The following is a 22,341-nucleotide window of genomic DNA, read 5'->3' as shown; positions in this document are numbered from 1 at the left end:
AGACAATAGAACCAGGGGTTGGGGATTTAGCTCCGTGGTAGAGCGCTTGCCTAGGAAGCGCAAGGCCCTGGGTTCAGTCCCCAGCTCCGAAAAAATGAACCAAAAAAAAAAAAAAAAAAAAAAAGAAAGGTACTTGGTCTGCTGGGGTCTCCAGCTCCGGGGGGGGGGGGGGGGGAGACAATAGAACCCCCAAAGGATTGTGTTTTTTGGTTGTGAGCCTAGCCTTTAACGGCTGAGCCATCTCTCCAGCCCAGGATTGTGTTTTTCAAAAAGAAAAGTGGGTATGGTGGGGGAAGGGAAGGAAGGAAGGGAGAATAGTAGGAAACACTAGTTTTCTGGCGTTTACCAGCTTCCTGAGAGGGGGAAACAAGACGTCCCTAGGATTGCTTCAGCCTATTTTGGACTCGAAATCTTGCCTTAGCCCCTCTATCCTAACAGCCACCATACCCAGTTGTGAATTTTAAATCTAAAAAAATATCTTCATGTGGGCTAGGGGGATGGCTCATTGGTTAAGAGAGCTTGCTGCCAAGCTAGGCAACCTGAGTTCAATCCCCAGGACCCTTGTGGTTGAGGGACAGACGACTCCTACAATCTGTCCTCTGACCTACATACACACCAGTGAGTGTGCCTGTGTTTGCTGCACACACATATACAGAATAAAAATGTAAGGAAAGCTTTGAGAATAAACGTATAATAAAGACAGTTTCCTACAAACATCGGAAGAATTTTCCAGCAGCAGAATCGCACGGTAGGAAATTGTTAAAGTCCCCCAGATGGGGAAAATGATGCCAGATGAAACTACGGCTCTGCCCAAAAGAACAAGGGGAAAAAAAAAAACCCACGGGATTTTAAGCCACAGTTTATATCTTTTTCAAAGATAATTGACCACTTAAACCAAAAATGTACGCTGTGTTGTGTGGTTTGAGGTGTGCATATGTAAAAAGTGTAACAATGAAAGGTAAAAGGTCAGGAGGAGAAAGGAATTCATGCTGTAGGAAGACTCTTGTATGCAAAACAGAGGAACAGCGATAAGATGTCTGTCTGTCTGTCTGTCTGTGGTCTGGAGAATTTGGTGGGACAGTGTTTAAGAATGCTTGCTGCTCTTATAAAGGACCCAAGTTTGGTTCCCAGAAACCAAACTGGGCAGAGTATAACTGCCTATTACTCTGTGTGGCCTCCGTGAGCACCTACAGTCATACTCACACACACACGCGCCCCCCCACAGATGCACACACACATGCACACAATGACGCACACACGTAGATACAGAAATTAAAAATAAAAACTGTTTATTTAAAAAAAAATGGTTGGGTGTACACCTTTAATCCCAGCACTCAGGAGGCAAAGGTAGGCAGATCTCTGTGAGTTCAAGGCTATGCCGTGAAACCCTGTCTAGAAAAACACAAAACAAAAAATATTTTAGGAAGGGTGGTCAGTTAACTGGTATTTTTTTGTAGCTTGTTTTTTTTTTTTTTTTTGTTTGTTTTTTTTTGTTGTTTTTTTGTAGCTTGTTTTTGAGACAAGGTCTCATAGCCCAGGCTGGCTTCAAACTCACTATGTGGGTAGGGGTAGCTTTGAACTTGGGATTCTCCTGTGCTCACAGGCGCCACCATCCTATCCTGTCTGTGTGGCGAGGGCCATCAAACCCCTGGGTTTGTGCCTGCGAGGCAAACACTTTACCTGCCGGGCCACACACCCCAGCCTCAATTCTTCCCAGCTCTAAAAGTAATTTCACTTAATAAAAGAACTTCAAAATATGTGAGGACAAAACTCCAAAAAGAAAATGAGGCTGAAATTACGAATATAAATATGGCAATCATAATAATTGGCTGTGTCAATATTCCTTGATTACTTATATTGAAAGCAAGTAAGTCTCTGGCAGAGTTGGGCGGCACCATCAACTTGACCTCCGTGATCTCACAGACTACTTCATCCAGTGGCAGCAGAAACAAATACTGTTGAGACTCCCAGAGAACAGTTACCAAAATAGGCCATATTCTTTCCATAAGGCAAGACTCAGTAAATTTAAAAAGATTCAAGTAATAATAAAAAAATGTTTTCTCACCACAATGGAATTAAATTAGACGCTAATAATAAAGGTCCTTGGAAAAATCCCCAAATATCTGGGGACTTGGCTTCCAAATAACTCATGGGTCAAAGGGGAATAGAGAGAGACATTCAAATGTATTTTGAGTGGGTTAAAAACCCAGCATGAAAATTTTGTCACCCAAATCAGTTTTTTAGGGATGTCTTCTGTTTTGGTCTCATTTCTGTTGCTGTGATAAAAGCATTCTGATTAAATAAAAACAACAAAAAGTCTTAGGAGAGAAAGGTTGATTTTTTTTTTTTTTTTTTTTTTTTTTTTTTTTTTTTTTAGCTTATAGTTCCAAGTTCTGTACGGTCCATCTTGTGGGGAAGCCAAAGTGGGGGGGACTTAAACAACTCGTCACATTGTTGCTCCAGTCAGCTCAAAGAAACGAGCATACATGTTCTTCAGTACTCGGCTTTTCTCTACTCTAGTAAACAGTCTAGGATCCCATGCCTAGGGAATTGTACCACCCATGGTGGACTGTGCCACATCCAGCAAGGCAGTCCTCCACAGACACGTCCTCAGGTCAGCCTGATCTAGGGAATTTCTCATTGGAGGCTAACCTGATCTAGGCAACCCCTCATTGGAGGCCAAGCTGATTTAAGCAATCTCTCATTGAGATTCGTTCCCTAGGTGACTTTAGGTCAAGTTGAAAATTGAAGCTAGGGCCAGGCGTAGTGGTGCTCACCTTTAATCCCAGCACTTGAGAGGCAGAGGTGGTTGGACCTCTGAGTTCAAGGCCAGCCAGGTCTATGTAGAGCGACCCTGTCTCCAAAAACAAAAAAGGAAAGAGAAGTGGTGGTACACATTTTAATCCTGGCACTCCGGGAGCAGAGGCTGGTGGATCTCTGTGAGTTCGAGGCCAGCCTGGCCTACATCTCAAGTTCTAGGACAGCCAGGGCTACAAGATAAGAGGCTGCTAAAAACAATGGGGAAAAAAAAAACCCGAAAACCAACTATTGCAACCTCAAAGCAGTAACTTTGGCTTCCACCTGAAAACAGAGAAAAGCAACCATGGCGACCCAGCTACTCAGAAGGCTGAGGCAGGAGGATCACAAGTTTAAGACCTACCTGAGCAGTTAGACCCTGATTCAAAAGAAGGCAGGCATGGTTGCCATGCCTTTAATCCTAGCCCTGGGAAGGGAGAGGTAGGCAGGCCTCTGTGAGGTCCAGGACAGCCTGGTCTACGTAGTTCTGGGCCAGCCAGAGACATAGAGTGAGATGTGCATGCTGGCACGCACTTGGGAGGTTAAGGCAGGGGCTCAAACGAATTCAAGGATACTTGGCGTATAGTGGGTCCCAGTCCAGCATGTGAGGGATTTTTCTCAAAACAAAAATCAAAGCAGCAAATAACAGTAAAACCTGGAATGATTGAGCCCTGTGATCCCAGCACCAGGGAGGCTGAGGCAGGAGGATTGCTGTGAGCTTGAGGCAGGCGTGGGCTTTTAGAGTGAAAACCAAACTCTCCAACAAGTCTTTTTGAAAAGGTAAATGGGGGTTTGGGGATTTAGCTCAGCGGTAGAGCACTTGCCTAGCCAGCGCAAGGCCCTGGGTTCAGTCCCCAGCTCCGAAAAAAAAAAAAAAGAAGAAAAAAAGAAAAGGTAAATATTGGAATATTCACTTCACAAAGGAGAACCTGTATGATAAGTATAAGAAAGCCTGCTTTATGTCGGACGACAGGGACAGGCAAATTTAAAGCACCGTGAGCAACCACCACATCCTGATGGGGCCACAAGACTGGGGCCCTGAGCCCATGGGACTGGTGTTTTTGAAAGCCAGTTTCAGGAGCGCATGGTGTCTGACACTGGACTCACAAAAACAGCGCAGAGGCAGCTGCCTCTAAGACAAAGTGGCCAGACCTGCTTAACCTGTCGCATGGACCGTGGGATTGTGTGGGACGCATGCATACTAAAGCCACACACACTATCTCCATGGATCTTCATGCCTGCACAGGGATGAATCTAGCCTAGAGGTGGCAGGGGGTGAAGTGTTGGTTGTCTTGGTGCTGTATTAACCAACCTGGGCGTGGAAGAAATAAGAGGGACAATACTGTCCGTGGTGATGGTTACCCAGGTATAATATTGCCAAAGCCCACTTTTGTGTGATGTCACACGTCTGGGATCCCAGCAAGCACACAGGCTGATCTCTGAGTTCAAGGCCAGCCAGGGCTACACGGTAAGACCGTGTCTTAAAACCAACAAAAGGCTAAGAAGCAGGCAGCTGATTCCGCATTCATCCAACTTGTGTCCTGTGCTTAGGGATCAGGGTTTAGTGTAGCTGGAATAAATTAACCTCCCTTTAATAACTTACACATGGGTCCGAGGTAGCGATGGCCTCTTCACAACTTCCAGAAGCCCTGAGTGCAAACACTGGTTCCAACTTAGTAGAGGGATTGACATTTGCACATTGAGGAGAGGGAGGGAGGGAGAGAGGACAGAGGGTCATGTGGGGCTGGAGGGACTCAGTAGTTAAGAATACTAGCTGCTCTTCCAGAGGACCTGAGCTGGGTTCCCAGCACCTATGTCAGGAGGGTCGCAGGTCCCTGTAACTTGGCACTCTCTTCTGGCCCCCTAGGGTAAGCATACATATGCGTGTACACATACACACGCGTGCACACACACACATACACACACATACACACATTAGGGTAAGCATACACGTACGTATACACACACGCACGTGCGGGTACACACGTGCACACACACATACACACCCTAGGGTAAGCATACATGTGTGTTTGTACACACACACGTACACACATACGCATACACACACATATACACATAGTTAGGGTAAGCATACATGTGCGTTTGTACACACACACTTATACACACATACACGCACGTACATGCACACACACATATACATACACACACACCCTAGGGTAAGCATACACGTGTACACACACACACATACACACACACACACACACACACACACACACACCCCTTTTGAGGGAGATGATGAGGCAGGGTCTTGCTGTATACTCTGCTCTACATAGTCCAGGCTGGCCTGGCACTTGAGGTAATCCCCTAGGCCTCTGCCTTAGCCAGAAACTCAATGGGAAATTCCATAGCATGGAATTTGAGGGTGCCCTGGGAGGCCTTGGTGTTTCTTCTGTGTCCCCGTGTCTCTTACCCCCTGCACATCACAGGCTGTAGGAACATAAGGGCTACACGTGGGTTTCGGGCACCAGCTTATCTGTTGCTTCCTCTGACAATCAGGGTCAGAAAAATTCCTGCCATTCCTCAGCGATCAGCGGACTCAGCCCCATCGATCTTTTGTTCTGCTGGGGGCTGCGGACCCCCCAGCAAGGGCAAACCATTCCAGCCGGCCGCGGCAAGGAGCAGCGGCTTCATCATTCGGCCTGCCTGCGCTACAGACTCTGGGGAGGGAGGGGAGACGGTGCTAGGAAGATTAGAGAAGGCAGTAAAAAGCAGTGTGTGAGAGTGTGTGTCTGTGTGTGTGTGATTATGTGTCTATGTGTGGTATGTGCATATGTGTATGAGTGTGTATTTGTGTATGTGTGTGTGTGTGTGATTGTTCTTAAAGATCACTGGCTGAGGTGTGTGGGTGTGTGAATGTATGTGTGAGACTGAGTGTGTGTGAGAGAGAAAATGTATGTGTGTGTGAGTGTGTACATGGTGTGTGTGAATGTGCATGTATATGTATGTGAGTGTGTACATGTGTGTATAAGTGTATGTATGTGAGTGTATGTGCAGGAGTGTATGTGTGTACGTGTGTGTGAATGTGCATGTATGTGAGAATGTGCATATTTGTGTATGTGTGAGTGTATATGTGTATATATTTGCATGTATGTGAATGTGTATGTGCATGAGTGTATTAGTATGCATATAGATGTGTGAGTGAGTATATGTATGTGAATGTGTATGTGAGTGAATGCATGTGTGTGTGTAAGCTCTTGCTACAACTTGCCGGTTCTCTTGTTATGGAAGGGAAAAAGGCCTACAGAAAAAATTGGTGTGTGAGACATCTTCACTATTAGAGAGAGAGAGGGGGGCTGTGGTGGTCAGGGAGGAGCGACAAGGATGGTCAGCCTTTGTCCAGAGAGGACAGCGCTTTTGTTGAGATGATGGGAAAGGCTTGGGTATAGATTAGTGATTACTCAACATTGCAACTTTAATTTATTTAATGTCCCCAAATTGTCCACGCAGGAATGGGTAAAGGGATAAATATTTTACTATTTTACCACAATTAAGAACCCCTACAGCCATGGCCCCCTAACTTCTCAGCTGTTTCTTTTGAGATCAACTTCAAACAGACTGGCCCTCCAATGCCCCGTTCTTTGTCAGCTCATTCCCGAGGCTCTCGGCACAATCTAGATAATTACATTAGACGGGAGTGATTGAAAGCCATCTCTCTCTCCAGCTGGTCTGCGATGCCTTCATCCCTGTCCAGTCAGTCCTGTGTGTCCAGTAGAGTCTCTTTACCGGAGTCGGAAAAACTAAAACACAGCCCCCCCCCCCCCTCCAGCGGGGCCCTCGCGTAAGGAAATGGGTTCTGTGAAATCCGAAGATTTCGAAAACAAAATTGGTGGCTGGTTATTTGCTTTACAAAGGCCGCCTCCCTCAACAAAAGGGTCTGCTCAAACCGTCCTTTAAGAAGGGAGGCCCTGGAGCATTTAATGATATTATTGGATTAAAATGAAATCCGTGGACCATTCAAGGACACCGAGTTGGAAGTATATGAATGCATTGTACTGTGTGGAGAGGAGTCAGGGTTCTTGACAAATGGACCGTTTGGGCCCGGAGAAACACACGAAGAAAACAAAACGCGTTTTCTTGGCCTAAAATCCTGGTGGCTGTCTGGGAAGTCTTTAAGGGTTTTGTAAGTGATTTATTTAAGACCAGTCAGGCCCCCGAGGCCTGCGACGTGTCCATTTTATGAGAAAGGGCTGGTGTCATATTTAGAGTCAGAGTCATGACTCCTGCTGACCCCTGTCACCTGCCCTAATCAGAATGAGTTTCTGGGACCTGAGCTCACTTCTGTTCTGCCAGGGCACAAAGGAAACAAAAAACAAAAAACAAAAAAAAAAAAAAAAACCCCAAACCTCTCTGTTGCCAGAAAGCATATTGGGTAGAAATGAGGGACATTATTTATGTCTGCATTAGGTACATTCTGGGGCCCATAAAGGTTTAATTGTCCTTCCAACTTTTTTTTTTTTTTAAACCCACAAAGAGGCTGCCAGTTTTCCCCGGGAGTTGAAAACCAACTGAATATAGTTCTTTGGGAACAGCTTAAGTGTGTAACTCGCGCCCGTGTCCCGGGCACAAGGAGCAATTGTTTTGGGGGACATAGCTTAGAGAACTTTTTCGAGTTGGTGTTTGTGGCTGCTGGGTCGCCGGAGAGAGCGGGATTGGGGGGTAGGAAGGGGGGGGGGGAAGCACAGGCTCTCCCGCGACTTTCTCGCTGCCTTCTGCTGCCCCCTAGCGGTCATTCGAGCGGACCTCGGTGTCACAGAGCCCTCCAGGCCTGCTGCTGCCATGCTTTCCCCCCACCCCCATTTCAATTAGGGGTACGCTCTTTCAAATCCAGATTGATCATAAGGGGTAAACCTGCGACTGCACGTTTTAATGGCTTCTCTGGAGAAAAGGCAACAGTGTGTGCAAAAAAAAAAAAAAAAAAAAAAAAAGAATCGCAGAGCCTGAGAGTCGCTCGGAGGTGGTGAGGACCGTTGGGGGCATCCACCGGAGTTGTGTGGGAAATCTGGGCGAAGTGTGCTTACAGGGTCTGGACCCTGCAGAGCCCCTTCAATCTTGTTGAGGAAGCGGGACGTGGTTGCAACTTCCAGGGTCGTCTTTGTCCTGGGCTCGGAGCTTCTCTCTGGGATCCGTCCTGGTTGCCCACCCGCCACACTTCCCTTTGACCCTTAAGGGCCACCTCCAAGCCAATCTTCAGATTACCTCAGCCTTTCTCGCAACCTTGGGGTGGGGGTTGGGGGGTCGGGGTCGGTGGAGTGAACCGCACTTGTCAAGAGACTAAGACCAATCGTTTGGACGTGCGGTTTTGTGTGCCGGGGAGGCCCCGGGTGGAGTCTGTCCCAGTTTACACGATTCCAACTGGTTCCATTTAAATGTCCCCCCGCACTGTGTTTACTCATCCCCGCCGCTTCAGCCGGCTGCCTATCTTCCGGTCGGTCCGACTGGCTTGGCCTCTACTTAACTTCAGCCTTTACTGTTCAGCCTATCTTGTTGTTTTCCTTCGGAAGATGTAAATATTTATTTACAGTATTGGCGTTTACTTTTACAAAGTTCTGTGCGCCACACAGCAGACACGCTGGGCTGTGGATCCTTCTCGCAATTCTTTCCATAAACTGGTGGTGACCTTGACCCAGTCCTTTTCCATCCCGTGCTCAGAACCGCTTTAGTAAAATTAGATTTATTTTTATTTTTATTTTATTTTATTTTTTGGCCTTTGGTTTTTACTTCCCCATCCTCACCCAGGATTTCTTTTAAAATTTGAGCTCCCTCATAGCCACGTGGAACCAGTAGGCCACTGGATTTTTTGCTTTTTTGTTTTTTTTCCCAGAACATCTTTGGGGATTAAACAAATTTCAGCCTAATTTGTTCCCTAGGGTAGAAGTACACGAAACTAGATTTACCCAATGAGAATATGGATTCAGCCTCACCCACGCCTGGGAATGGCCAGGGCTTCAGAGGTCTGATGTTTCTTCATTACTTTCTTTCTCCCCCTCCCCAACACCCCCTCTCTTCTCTTTCTTCGACAAGTTCTCATGTAGCCCAGGCTGGCCTCAAACTCTCAAACGTAGCCAAGGATGACCCTGAAATTTTGGACCTCCTGCCTCTACTTCCCAGGGTGCTGGGATTACAGGTGTGAAGTCGGACTGAGGTTGGGCAGAAATATCTAACACCCGGTTCTCAGTCTGGGGTGTTCTCAGTCTGGGGTGTGGGGATGCGTGAGGTACAGAGGTGTGATAATCTGGACAGGTAGCCCTTCCTTCCGGGGAAATTGAAGAGTAGGAGTTGAGTGTTGGAACAGAGGTGAGAGGCCGCTGTGGTGTTACACACCTAGAAGCTAGCACTTGGAAGGCAGGAGTATGAGGATCACCAATTTGGGGGAAGCCTGGGCTACATCTTTAGCAGGAGGCCAGCCAGGGCTACAGAGTGAGACCCAGTCGCAGTGAATAAACAAAATCAGAGATACTAAGACTAGAAGTTGGGCTGGAGAGATGGCTCAGTGGTTAAGAGCCACTGACTGCTCTTCCAAAAGTCCTGAGTTCAATTCCCAGCAACCACATGGTGGCTCACAACCATCTGTAATGGGATCTGATGCCCTCTTCTGGTGTGTCTGAAGACAGCTACAGTGTATTCACATGCACAAAATAAATAAATCGTAAAAAAATAAAAAGACTAGAAGTTAAAAGTCAGATGGTGGGGTTGGGGATTTAGCTCAGTGGTAGAGTGCTTGCCTAGGAAGCGCAAGGCCCTGGGTTCAGTCCCCAGCTCCGAAAAAAAAGAACCAAAAAAAAAAAAAAAAAGTCAGATGGCGCTGTATCTGAAAGTGAAGTCCGACTTTGGTGAAGAGACGCCCACCCTGCCGGCCCCAGGCACTCAGGGGTGGAGACCTGAGGCTCCAACAGGGAGTCTGAGGCCAAGGCGACTGCGCCATGAGTTCAGCCTGAAGCTCAGTCGGGTGAGCTTTGGGGTTGGACAGCCGTGGCAAGCAGGACTTTTCCTTCTCGCCTTAGGCTGGTTGGGGAAATGCCTTGCCTGCCTCTTTGGTTTGTACACTGTAACAGGGTTAAAGTGTTGGGTTAGCAAGGAGGGAGAATCCAGTCACCTTTAGGAGAGTTTAAAGATGGGCTGAGGTAGAAGATAAGCCAGGTAGAACCAGAGACTCGGTTCCACAGACAAAGGGCCTTATAGGAAATCTTATGTGCTTGGGACCCCAGATAAAGACTTGACCTGGGACACCCACCCTTTTCTCTGACCTGCACCCTGCCCCTGACCCCGCCCCCCCCCCCCATTCTCACCAGGTCACTGTATGCCAGTTCTCTTTATGTGTGGACAGACTCAGTGTGACTTCATAAGAAGCCCGTGATCTAGTCAAGATCTTGCCCATCCCTCCTTTTGGTAACGCCTTGAAATCGCTCTCACCTGGCCTCATACGTGGGGACAGTCCAGCAGGACGCCCGCTTTTCTGGGTGATCATATGCATCTGGAATGTAAAAGCGCCCAGTAAATCATTAAGCAGTGAGTCAGTGATTAACTAAGACCCCTGCCCCACCAACCCAGAGGAAGGGGGCCATGTCTCGTTTCTCTAGGCCCTCAACGCTAACTTTTGCCTGGTTGCTTCTGATAGCTATTAAAGATAAGGATCCTACGCCTTGCCTGGCCCTGGGAAAATGCTTCCCTTAGCCTTCCTCGGCCACCTCCAATGCTCCCCTCCTCTTGTGTCAGCCCCACCCCCACCCTGGATGCCCGCTTTTGATATTGCCTCACAACCCTCCAAGAATTCAGATCTTAAAAGTTTTAATTACGTGTGTGTGTGTGTGTGTGTGTGTGTGCGCGCGCGCGCGCTCGCGCGCTTGTGGCAGGTCTCTCCTCCATGATAGGAGTCCAGGGGACTGAACTCAGGTAGCGGGGCATGGAAGCTTGCTTCTTGGCCCATTAGTCCATTTTGCTGACCCATGGATTTAAGTATCAAGACCAGCAATTTCATGATTACAGATAAATTCCCAGGGGAATTCGGACATCTGGGGAGATCTTTATAGTAGTGATGTTTTTATCGGGAGGAAAATGGGCTATTATCTAAAAACAAGCACTTTTTTTTCTCTTGACATTAAAATTCCCAGATGGCCAGGCGATGGTGGTAAATGCTTTTAATCCCAGTACTTGGCAAGGCAGAGGCAGGCAGATCTCTGGGAGTTTGAGGCCAGCCTGGTCTACAGAGTGAGTTCCAGGATAGCTGGGGCTACACAGAGAAAACCCATCATGAAAAACAACTTGGAAAAAAAAATGTATGTGTTGTGTGTGTGTGTGTGAATACCTTATGTGACAGGAAACTGTGACGTCATTGCATAGCTTCTGTCCACTTCACAGTTGACCACCCAGAGGGAAATGCCAGGGAGAATGGTGGGGGAGGAAGGAGGCTTTTAGTGTATGTTGGAAATAGTTTGGGTGGTCGGCGCTGAGGCAGTGCTGAGAACCGAATTCAGGGCTACCAACCAAGCTACAGCCTTAAGTCCTTTCAATAAGTCCTACCTTGCAGTGGCCCACGTTTCATTACTAAGCGGCACCCATTGTCTGGCCTTATTTTGTTTTTAAATTTAAGTTGCTTTACCTTTTCCGGAACTGTGTAATCCAAGCCGACCTTGGCCAGTCCGTCCTCTTGCCTCAGCCTCCCGAGTAGCTAGGATGCTGGTTTTTCCAGAGTCAGGGGTTGGAAAACAAACCGCGTAGGTGTCCTGACAACGAAGCTTCCCCTCCAGCACCCACCGGCATTCAGGCATTACAACCATTTGTAACTCCAATGGCGGGAGATCGCACGCCCTCTTCTGACCACCTGGGGTACTGCATGCACGTGATGCATTTACATACATTTTCCGATGACTTCAGAGTAATGAAGAGGCGAGAAAGAATGTGAGAGAGAACACACCATGTTCTCTCCCCAAATCCAGGGTCCGGGTACCTATTCTATTTAAAAGACTTATGTAGGGGTTCGGGAGATGCATCGCACGCATGCCTTGCCCAGCAGGGATGAAGAGGGCGTCTGGTCCTGAGGAACTGGAATTGCAGATGACTGTGATCCACCATGTTGGTGCCGGGAATCGAACCCTGGTCCTCTGGAAGAAAACCAGTGGTCCCTAAAGGCTGAACTATCTCTCCAGGCCTCATCCTCATCCTTTTTAAGATTTTTGAGGTGGGCTGGAGGGATGGCTCAGTGGTTAGAGCACAAACTGCTCTTCCTGAGGTCCTGAGTTCAATTCCCAGCAACCACATGGTGGCTCACAACCATCTGTAATGGGGATCCGATGCCCTCTTCTGGTGTGTCTGAAGACAGCGACAGTGTACTTATATATAATAAATAAATCTTAAAAAAAAAAAGATTCTGAGGGCTGGAGAGATGGGGCTCAGCCTATCTGAAGCCCCTTCCATCCCCAGCACTGTAGGAACCCATGGTGGTGACTCACACCTGTGACCCCAGCACTCAGGCCGAGACAGGAGGGTCAGCACCCCTGGGCGTGCTCTGCAGGCTACCCCTAAGCCCCAGGTCCTGACACCTAGAATCAGTAGGGATGACCGTCTCCGCCCCGTCTCAGTCTTGCCCTGAGTAGCGGCAGGTGGTTCGTGGTGGGTCTTATACTGGAGAGGCGCATGTGCCCCGTGTTGCCAGGACACCTAAGCGGTTTGTTTTGCAACCCCGGGCGTTCCCACTCCTGCCCCGGTCACAGGGTGGGGGTGTGGAGTGTGTGACAGCATCGACGTGGGGGCTCGGTGGCTCCGCCCAGCTCCCCAGCCCCGCCGCCCCCGCTCCGTCCTCCTAGGTGGTTGAGCCCACACCACCCACCGCTCCGCCTTGCACACCCGCGCCCGAGCCGCCCAGCCAGCCAGAGCGGGCGGGCGGGCAGAGAAGGAAGTGAGCGAAGGGGAAAGAGAGGAGTGGAGAGGGGAAAGGGAGAAAGTGGAGGGGGAGGGCGGAGGATGGGAGAGGCGACTCCTAGGGAGAAGGGGGAAGGGGAGGGGGAAAGGGAGGGGTGGGGAAGGGAGAGGTGGAGGGGCAAGGGGGGAGTGGGGAAGGACGGAGAGGGGTAAAGGTGGGGGGTAGCGTCCGTCCGGGCGTCCGTCGGGCTGAGGGAGGCGTCTGGTGTTAGACGACAGCCGAACTCTGCTGCCTCAGTTTCCTCCCTGCCCCAGTGCTGGTCCTTCTGTCCCCGACGAGCCCCTGTCATTTGTCCCCACCTAGATACCACCACCATCATCATCATCACCACCACCAGGATGCCAGACTTGAAGGAGAGGGCGGCCAGGAAGGAGCCCGGCGCGGCAGAGAGCGCCTCCCGTGAATCCCGCGGGGGAAACACCCGGGAGAGCGCGAGCAGCGCCCAGGGGCACCGATCGCGTAGGTTCAACCGTCGCTCGAGCACGGCCGCCCTCACCCCAGGGTCCGCGCAGGGGCGCGGGGTACAGACGGCGCCACGAGCTCCCGTGGGCCACGGAGGACTGCGGACCGGCTTGACCTCCCGGTGTCCCCAGCCCTCCGCCCGAGCGAAGCTCCCCTCGGTCACGCGTGGGGCACCGCTTCCGCCATCCCCGGGAAAGGGCCACTTCGGCGCGACCCCGATCTCGCACAGGCTAGGTATCTGCTTGAGGCAGGGTCCCCAAGTGCGGGGACTGCAGGTCTGGACCACCCCTTCCCCTCGGTTCAAATGCTCCCGCGCAAGCGTTGCCATGGATTTCCTGCGATGCTCGACAGTTAGTCTGCCCCCTGTGGCCACAAGGGGTCACTGCTGCTTAATGCAGTGACTTGAGACAAGCCCCAGGTGTAGGGGGTGGGGTGGGGGGTGGGGTGGTTAGGGGTGGGGCTGTGCACCCGAATAGGAGTGGGGTTCAGGAAGTGCTGCTGCTGCTGCTGCTCCTCCTTTGGGAACCCCAGTTCTTACAATGGTTGGTTGCATCCATAGGTAAAATGACTCCTGAGTATATAATCCAATTCCTTTTGAAAAACCTTGGAACTGTGTATATTAGGCTGGCTTTGTTGTCTTGCAGTTTTATTTTTTGGGGCGGGGGGGGGCGATCTGGATTTTAAAGAAAAAAATTTTTTAAGATTTATTTATTATGTACACAGAGTTCCACCTGCATGTAAGAGGGCACCAGATCTCATTATCGGTGGTTTTGAGCCACCATGTGGTTGCTGGGAATTGAACTCATGGCCTCTGGGAGAGCAAACCGTGCTCTTAACCTCTGAGCCATCTCTCCAGCCCAATCTTAAAGAATTTTATAGCCACACTTTATCTCTACTTTTTGAGCCCTCCTAGTTTACATCTGGAGCTTGGCCCGGAGTGCTCTGGGTGGAATTTCTGGATGCTTCCTTGCAGCTGGAGGGTTCTTGAGGAGCCCCTGTGGCTTCAAAGGTTTCCTTTCACCTCGTTTGTGTACAGATTTGTGTCATTACCGGCTGTTTCGGCTGGGTTAATGAAGGGCTGCATAAGTGCGGGGTAGAGCAGGGGCGGTTCACGCTTGTTTTTATAAAAAGGTTTGTTTGCTTTTGTGTGAGCGGATGCCTTGCCTGCAGGTCTGTCTGTGCACCTTGTGTGTTCAGGGTCAGAAGAGGTGTCGGGGGGCCCTGAAACTGGAGTTACAGATGTCTGTGAGCCAGGGATGGCACCCGGTTCTGAGGAAAAGGCAGCCAGTGGTTTCACAGTAGGAAAATTCTGCCTTTCCAGGCTTGTGGAGGCATCTGAGTAGTTAAAGCTCTCTACCTACCCAGGCAGCCATGTGACGGTGGGAGGAGGGAACCTTTCTCTGGCCTCCTCACACGCACTGTGGTGTGCAATAGTAGTAACTTTTTTATTATTTTAGTCATATGAGCACACGGTAGCTGTCCTCAGACGCACCAGAAGAGGGCATCGGGTCCCATTACAGATGGTTGTGAGCCACCATGTGGTTGCTGTGGGAATTGAACTCAGGACCTCTGGAAGAGCAGCCAGTGCTCTTAACCATTGAGCCAGCTCTCCAGCCCAGAACATTAATTTAAAAAGACATATTTACAGAAGTAGTATGGCCGGCCGGCTGTCATCCTGAGCCCCCACTTAGCGTTCCTGGTTTGACTTTTATAGGCCTAGATGTGTATGGTTGTTAAGTAAAATTTTCTCCTTGTCCATACTTGACAGCACAGAATCGGCAGACTGTGATCTTTCTTAAAATCTTCTTGGAAATTTTACTAATCTGTGAAATCCTAAACTCTGGCAACTACTGTCTTAGAAAAGCAAATAACTTTGGTTCTCTGTCGGAAAGTAAGACTCATCGAGTTGAAAAGCTGCTCAATAAACAAGTGTTTATTTTTGCAAACCACAAATTGTTTCTTTGTAGCAGCTTTAAGCAGCCTTTTAAAGACTGTTATTTTTTTTTTTAAAAAGACTAAAGTGTATGTTTTTTTTTTTTTAAAAGACTAAATGTATTACCATGAGTACACTGTCACTGTCTTCACCAGAAGAGGGCATTGGTCCCATTACAGATGGTTGTGAGCCACCATGTGGTTGCTGGGATTTGAACTCAGGACCTCTGGAAGAGCAGTCAGTGCTCTAACCACTGAGCCATCTCTCTAGCCCAACAGCTTTAACTTTGAATTGGCTTCATTCTGTGCCTTCCTGAACTAGCCTTAGCCTTCATGCTGTCGGACTCCTCTGAGCATGTCTAGCCTGCCCCTGGGGGGCATACAAGTGACAGGTGGAGCGGACTCTGAGATAACCTGGGGGGCCTACAGGCGAGTGACCCTGAGGAAATTAAGACTGGTGTGGGTCGATAACTGTCCACCAGAAGTCCTTCCCGTTACAGGTCTGACGGAGAGAGTCCACGATGCTTCCAAGCTGGATTGCCACTTGGAAGATAGGAAATCGGCAAGCAGGTATCGGCTGTTAGTTTTCTGCCTTTGACTCCCTGACATCGTTATTTAGCACTGAAGGATTCTGGGGACTGGGAAGGTGGCTCAGGGAGGCTGACACTGTTGCCAAGCCTGACATCCTGAGTTTAATCCCACATGCCCTTCCCCAATCAACGGACAAATCAACGGTTATTCAAGATAAACTCAGCGCTGCATGGCAGCATTCGCACACCTGTAGCCCCAGTGCTGGGAGGCAGAGGCAGGCAGATCTCTGAGCTGGAAACCAGCCTGGTCTACGAGGTGAGCTGCAGGCCAGACAGGGCCACACAGGGAGACCCCACCTTAAACAAGCAAAGAGAACAACTCAAATAAATATATGTCTCCTTGATGAACTGTGTTGATGGCCACGGTTCCTATTTTGATGATTAAAATCTCTTTGGTGCTACTTATAATGACTTAAAATCCACAGCCCAAACACAGGATGCCTTTGGCCCGCCTTAATGTTTAAAACCAGTCTCTACATGGCCTCTTTGGGTTGAAAAGATTCTCCTTTCTATATTGAATGGCTCTGTCTTTCTGTCTCTATCCTTAGACAGGATCTTTCACAGTCCAGGATGCCTCCTGAGTGTGGAGATTAGATTTTTGTTCGTTTGGGTTTTTGTTTTATTTTGATTTGGGACAGGGTCTCTCTGTGTAGCCCTGGTGGTTCTAGAACTCACTCTGTAGACCAGGCTGGCCTTGAAACCACAGAGATCCCTCTGCCCCCTGAGCACTGGGACTCAAGGTGTGCACCGCCACCACCCGGCTTTTAATTTTTTTTTAAAGGATTTATTAAATGTATGTGAGTACACTGTAGCTGTCTTCACACACACAGAAGAGGGCATCGGATCCCATTACTACAGATGGTTGTGAGCCTCCATGCGGTTGCTGGGATTTGAACTCAGGACCTCTGGAAGAGCAGTCAGTGCTCTTAACCTCTGAGCCATCTCCAGTCCTGTTATTTTAATTTTTTTTTAAGGCTTAACAAAGAGCGATAACAAAATGTAGGCTTTGAGACTGGGGAGATGATAATGCTCTCAGCATAAAAATTCCCGAGGAAGAGGTAGAGGGAAGCATTTTTTTGAGACAATTTTATACTTGTGTGGATGTGTGTGTGTGTGTGTGTGTGTGTGTGTATGTGTGTGTGACTGTGTGACTGTGTGTGTGTGACTGTGTATGTGTGTGTGTCTGTGTGTGTGTATGTGTGTGTGTATGTGTATGTGTGTATGTGTGTGTGACTGTGTATGTGTGTGTGACTGTGTATGTGTGTGTGTCTGTGTGTGTGTAGCCCTCACTGATCTTCTATATAGACCAGTCTGGTCTGGAACTCAGAGATCCTCCTGCCTCTCTGCCTCCTGGGTGCTGGGAAGCCATCACCCTGACCTGAGTCATATTTTTAAAGCCTGACTGTTTTGAAGATGTTTTTTTTACATTCAATTGTTGTCAAAAAAAAAAAAAAGAAAGAAAAAAATATTTTCCTGACTTTTATGAGAGAAAATGACGGCTCCATGCACACGCGCGCGCACACACACACACGCAGGAAGCAGGTCACACTTGTAGGCGAGACTCACGCTGGACCAGGGGGACCTTGGCATCCCACCCGGCCCACAGCAAGCGGTGCTGAGCTCTGCGTGCGTTACTCCTGGTGTTGTCTTTGCGGGGCTTAGATTCTGAGCCTGGGGTGGTTTCTCCGGCTCTGGTTGGGTGATCTGTGCGTTTGACTCCCTCGTAGCCTGGAAAGCAGAGGCAAGGAGGTCATGCCCAGTGACTTCTGGGACCATCTGAAAGAACAGCTGTCAGCTGTGCCCCCCGACTTCAGCTGTGCCCTCGAGCTTCTGAAGGAGATCAAAGAGGTGAGGGGGCCACGGTCCCGGGCGGACGGAAGGTTCCGGAGACCTGTGTGAGGCCGCCCAGCGGCTAGTGACCACAGAACCCTAATTGCCAAGGTGGCTTAGACAGAAGTCTTGCCCAGGGGTTCAGGGAAGGGTCTGGTGTTATAGATAGGGTGTGAGCGCCTTGTGGGTGCTGGGAACTTAACCAAGGCACTCCTAGCTGCTGAGCCTTGTCCCCAGCTCTGTCTGTGTCCCACGTGCTCAGTGGAGTCCTTGGCTTTATTAATCTCTTTCTCTGACTCTGCGACCTAAGAAGACAGGGGCTGGGGTTTGGGTAAAGGACTGAGGCCTGGGGAGAATGTAGGACAGAGCTTAGGATGTACTCGGCGACTCACCCGGCAGATCCTGCTGTCCCTGCTGCTGCCGAGGCAGAGCCGCCTGAGGAACGAGATCGAGGAAGCGCTGGACATGGAGTTCCTCCATCAGCAAGCTGACCGTGGCGACTTGAACGTCTCCTACCTGTCCAAGTACATCCTCAACATGATGGTCTTGCTGTGTGCGCCGGTCCGCGACGAAGCTGTGCAGAGACTTGAAAACATTTCGGATCCCGTCCGGCTGCTGAGGTGAGGAGACGCTAAGTTTGCAGTTGTGCGACCCTTCTCTGGCCTGAGCTGGGAAGGGCTAAGCAGACCCCGGGCGGCCATTGTCTATACTGTTTTCTTGCCTCCCCCTTGGCCTGTTGGTTCTCACTTCTTCCAAAAAGGACCTTTGGGTCAACCTTATCTCCACAGCACCCTTTGCTTTGTATAAGCCTCTTCAGTAGGGCAGAGTTCTGAGGCGTGAAAAGACTCCTTCCCAGCTCCTCTCTGGTCTTGGTTCACATGAACTGTAAGGGACAGTGGCGGGCCCCCTTCTGTTTTATGGCCATGTGGAGTTTGGGAAGTGGCGTTCACACATTAAAATTCAAAGACAACACCCGCTCCTCGCCTGAATGGAGGAGGGTGGCATCACTTAGAACTCTGCCTTCTGCTCACAGGGCCCTGTAGCCCTCGCTGGGACTCAGAACATGTCCCTCCTTGGCTCTCCCAGTTGAGGGGGGGGGCTCCATTGTGCACCACCACACCCAGCTCTCTGCAGAAAGGGCCCTGGGTCTTTCCTACGTGCCACAGGCTCGCGGTGGGCCCTGTCTCGGCTGCAAGTCCTTCCGCGCCTGGAGGAGACACAGCTCTGCGTTGAGTTCCTTTACAGGCTCTGGAGCCCTGTGCCTCAGTTGTCCCTCTGTGGCTGTTCCCTTTCTGCGACAGGGGGATCTTTCAGGTCCTGGGACAGATGAAAATGGACATGGTGAACTACACTATCCAGAGCCTCCAGCCCCAGCTGCAGGAGCACTCCATCCAGTTTGAGCGGGCTCAGTTCCAGGAGCGCCTCAACAAAGATCCCAGTATGTACTATGGCGTGAGGAGAGAGAGGGTGGAAGGGGGCCTTGTACCTGACTTCAGGAAGGGCTGTTCTCCCTCTGCCTCTTCAGGGAGGATGTTCTTCTTCACCCAGTGGGGGGCAGGGGTGGGAGAGGCCGACTGATTGATTAACCCGGAGCACAGACTTTTCACACTTGGACGTAGCGATTTACTTTAGTTTCTTTGTGAAACTTCATTTCTTTGCGATTACTTAGTTTCTTTCTTTTCAGCCTTGGCAGTCTTAAAAACTTGAGTTTTCAGGCCGACCCCAGACTTGCAGCATTGCTGCTGTGTCAGCCGCATGGGACCCTCACACGCTGCGCTCCTCTTGTTGCAGGCCTCCTCAACCACACCACGAAGTGGCTCACCCAAGCAGCTACACAGCTCATCGCCCCCTCTGGGAGTTGCTATGACATACAGGACCCCTCCAGCTCGTCGGGGCCGTCTCCCAGTGATATAGCCATCCCGGAGCCTCTCAGCCCCGCAATGGTGCTGTCTCAGGGGTTCCTGAACCTTCTCACCTGGGACCCCGAGAATGAAGAGTTTCCTGAGGTAGAGATGTGGGAAGGGGGCATTTCCTCATTTCTTGTCTTGAGCTTTTGCCAGAAAGCCTGATGGCTGATGGCCTCCTCCTCCTCCCCCGCTCCTCCCCCTGCTCCTTAGACCCTGCTGGCGGACAGATCCCGGCTGCAGGAGCTGGAGTCGCAGCAGAACCAGCTAACCATCCTTGCCTCCGTCTTGTTGGTGGCCAGTAGCTTCTCTGGCAGTGTTCTTTTTGGCTCACCTCAGTTTGTGGACAGGTTGAAACGAATCACTAAGTCCCTGGTGGAGGATTTCAACTCCAGGTGAGCGGTGGTGGTGGGCATCTTTTTTTAAAGGAAGGAGCTGGGGAAGCGGTTTTGTTGGTAAGGTAAGGAGTTTTCTTGAGCAAGCGTGGAGGCCTGGCTGTGCCCCCAGCATACTCAGCAAGAGCCAGGCCCACTGTGGTCCCGCACGCCTTTAATCCTAGCCCTCAGGAATCGGGGACACGGAGATCTGTAAGTTCAAGGCCAGCTCGGACTTTGTAGAGACTGTCTCCAAATAGCAAGAAGCCGGGCATGGGGGTGGTGCATGTCTGTGACTCCAACGCTTTTGCGGAGGGTCTGGGTAGGTTCGGGGGTGGTGGCTCAGCTAGCCCAGCCAACATTTGAATTCCAGGTTCAGAGAGAGAGTAGAGAGCTACGAGGAAGACACCGGCCTCCAGTCCATATGATACCTGTGTGTGTGTGTGTGTGGGGGGGTATGTGTATGTATGTGTGTGTGTGTGTGTGTGTGTGTGGTGTGTGGGTATGTGTATGTATGTGTGTGTGTATGTGTGTGTATGTATGTGTGTGTATGTGTGTATGTATGTGTGTGTGGTGTGTGGGTATGTGTATGTGTGTGTGTGTGTGTGTGTGTGTGTGTGTGGTGTGTGGGTATGTGTATGTATGTGTGTGTGTGTGGTGTGTGGGTATGTGTATGTATGTGTGTGTGTGTGTGTGTGTGGTGTGTGGGTATGTGTATGTATGTGTGTGTGTGTGTGTGTGTGGTGTGTGGGTATGTGTATGTATGTGTGTGTGTGTGTGGTGTGTGGGTATGTGTATGTATGTGTGTGTGTGTGTGTGTGTGGTGTGTGGGTATGTGTATGTATGTGTGTGTGTGTGTGTGTGTGGTGTGTGGGTATGTGTATGTATGTGTGTGTGTGTGTGTGGTGTGTGGGTATGTGTATGTATGTGTGTGTGTGTGTGTGTGGTGTGTGGGTATGTGTATGTATGTGTGTGTGTGTGTGTGTGGTGTGTGGGTATGTGTATGTATGTGTGTGTGTATGTGTGTGTGTATGTATGTGTGTGTGTGTATGTGTGTGTGTTTGTGTGTGTGTGCGTGCTCGTGCACGCCCTAGGGAGAGCCAGGCTGTCCTGAAGAGCTGGGAGCTCTTCGCCAAGCTTCAGTATAGAGCGCTGCTTGCAGAGTTAGCCGGTGTGTTCGGAGGGAATCACAAGGAGGCAGAATCTGCCTGTCATCAGGGTTTTTGCAGTTCTCTGGAGGCAGTAGCTTCCCTCCTGTCATCCTACAGAAGGGTGCCAGCTTCCCTCTGTTGTGGTCTAGGCCGGAGGAAGTGATGCAGACCGTGAGCGATCAGGTGACCGAGGAAATTCACCAGAGTCTCAAGAATATGGGCCTGTCCCCTCTGAGCAGCGAGAACACAGACTCCCTCATAGGGCAGCTCCAGAACATTGCCAAAAAGGAAAACTGTGTCCGCAGCGTCATTGGTGAGCGCGCCCGTGTTGTGCAGATGCTGGAGGGAGAGGACCTGGGCAGGTTTTCCAGTTGAAACCGCATTCCTTTTCCAGCCACAGGTGGACTCTGGTCCTATGGGAGGGAGGTCTGCATGGGGAACCCTGCCCACCTACCCTAGATAAGGCACTCATGGCTTCTGATGAGTCTCTGTGACATCCACACCCACCTACCGGCAAGGAACCAGCTCCATCAGTTTAAGAGAGCGTGTTTCTGTAGTGTAGGCCCCAGCCCTGTGCTGGGACTTGAACCTGTCCCCAGCTTTAAGCAACTGAGAGTATCAATTGAAGTGTTCCTTAACATCAGACCCTTGATCTAATGGTGGAGCCCAGGTTAGCCTGGGATACCACATGCATCTCAGACTGGCCTTACTCTCAGCTTTCCCCCTGCCTCTGCCTCTGCCTCTTGGGTGCTCGGATCACAGGTGTGAGTTAGCCACACCCGGATACCAAACAGTCTGGTGTGCTTGGGAGGCTCAGTAACAGAACGCCTGAGAGAACTAGAATTCAGACCCCCCTACCCCCCTCTGTGAGTGACCCGGACAGTGGGCGGGTGGCCCAATCCCAGCTGCTCCAGTTGATGCAGTCGTCGCCTCCTGCTCGCCCACAGACCAGCGGATCCACTTGTTCCTCAAGTGCTGCTTTGTCCTGGGTGTGCAGCGATCTCTCTTGGACCTCCCCGGGGGCCTCAGTCTGATCGAAGCAGAGTTAGCAGAACTGGGCCAGAAGTTTGTGAGCCTGACCCACCACAACCAGCAGGTTTTTGCCCCTTACTACACCGAGATCTTAAAAACCCTCATCAACCCAGTCCAGACCCTCACCACAAAAGTCGGTTCCCTCTGATGGCATCGGCTCGGAGCCCTGGCACCTCAGACCCAGGGGATGACGTCACCAGTGAGCAGCAGAGCAGTGGGTCCCCTCTGCCCCACCCCCGGACAGCCAGCACCCTGGGGCTGTAGGGACCAAACATGTAAACAACCGGCCCAAACCCGCTCCATAATAAACTTCCAAACTGCAAGCTGACAGCC

The 22,341-nt window shown here is 50.3% G+C and overlaps 1 protein-coding gene and 1 long non-coding RNA gene across 10 annotated transcripts; one reads left to right on the top strand and one right to left on the bottom strand.

The window, feature by feature from the left end:
• Positions 1-7,653: 7,653 nt before the first annotated feature.
• LOC102552617 (uncharacterized) lies at positions 7,654-12,564 on the bottom strand. Of its 5 annotated transcripts, none has more exons than XR_005497540.2 (4): positions 12,266-12,564; positions 11,414-11,915; positions 10,228-10,288; positions 7,654-8,471 (listed from the first exon to the last, which is right to left on the bottom strand). It is a non-coding gene; the product is annotated as an uncharacterized LOC102552617 (long non-coding RNA). The 5 variants fall into 5 exon arrangements; XR_001842571.3 differs by having other exon boundaries at positions 12,354-12,512; XR_010060990.1 differs by having other exon boundaries at positions 11,414-11,682; positions 12,266-12,497.
• Positions 10,180-22,331, top strand: Tcp11 (t-complex 11). 5 transcript variants are annotated; one of them, XM_017601645.3, is made up of 10 exons: positions 10,180-10,323; positions 13,037-13,192; positions 15,628-15,697; positions 17,445-17,565; positions 17,947-18,167; positions 18,849-18,985; positions 19,339-19,553; positions 19,665-19,846; positions 21,126-21,289; positions 21,924-22,331. In XM_017601645.3, exons 2-10 carry the CDS (start codon positions 13,072-13,074, stop codon positions 22,154-22,156), a joined length of 1,464 nt encoding a protein of 487 aa, XP_017457134.1. In that variant the 5' UTR covers positions 10,180-10,323; positions 13,037-13,071; the 3' UTR covers positions 22,157-22,331. The 5 variants fall into 5 exon arrangements, with proteins under 5 accessions (XP_017457134.1, XP_017457133.1, XP_006256262.1 ...); XM_017601644.3 differs by having other exon boundaries at positions 10,201-10,323; positions 13,037-13,429; XM_006256200.5 differs by lacking the exon at positions 10,180-10,323 and adding an exon at positions 12,532-12,709.
• The last annotated feature ends 10 nt before the right edge of the window (positions 22,332-22,341 follow it).

This window comes from Rattus norvegicus, chromosome 20 (genome assembly GCF_036323735.1).
Source record: "Rattus norvegicus strain BN/NHsdMcwi chromosome 20, GRCr8, whole genome shotgun sequence".
Lineage (NCBI taxonomy): Eukaryota > Metazoa > Chordata > Mammalia > Rodentia > Muridae > Rattus > Rattus norvegicus.
The sequence above is the reverse complement of the archived record's forward strand: the minus strand, read 5'-3'. Positions and strand labels throughout refer to the sequence as shown.

Coding starts and splice junctions, on each gene's coding strand:
- Tcp11 (XM_017601644.3), top strand. CDS start 13,072: ATGCCAGACTTGAAGGAGAGGGCGGCCAGGAAGGAGCCCGGCGCGGCA. Junction 13,430..15,627: donor CCCGATCTCGCACAGGCTAG/GTATCTGCTTGA, acceptor TTCCCGTTACAG/GTCTGACGGAGAGAGTCCAC. Junction 18,986..19,338: donor GCGCCTCAACAAAGATCCCA/GTATGTACTATG, acceptor CTCTTGTTGCAG/GCCTCCTCAACCACACCACG.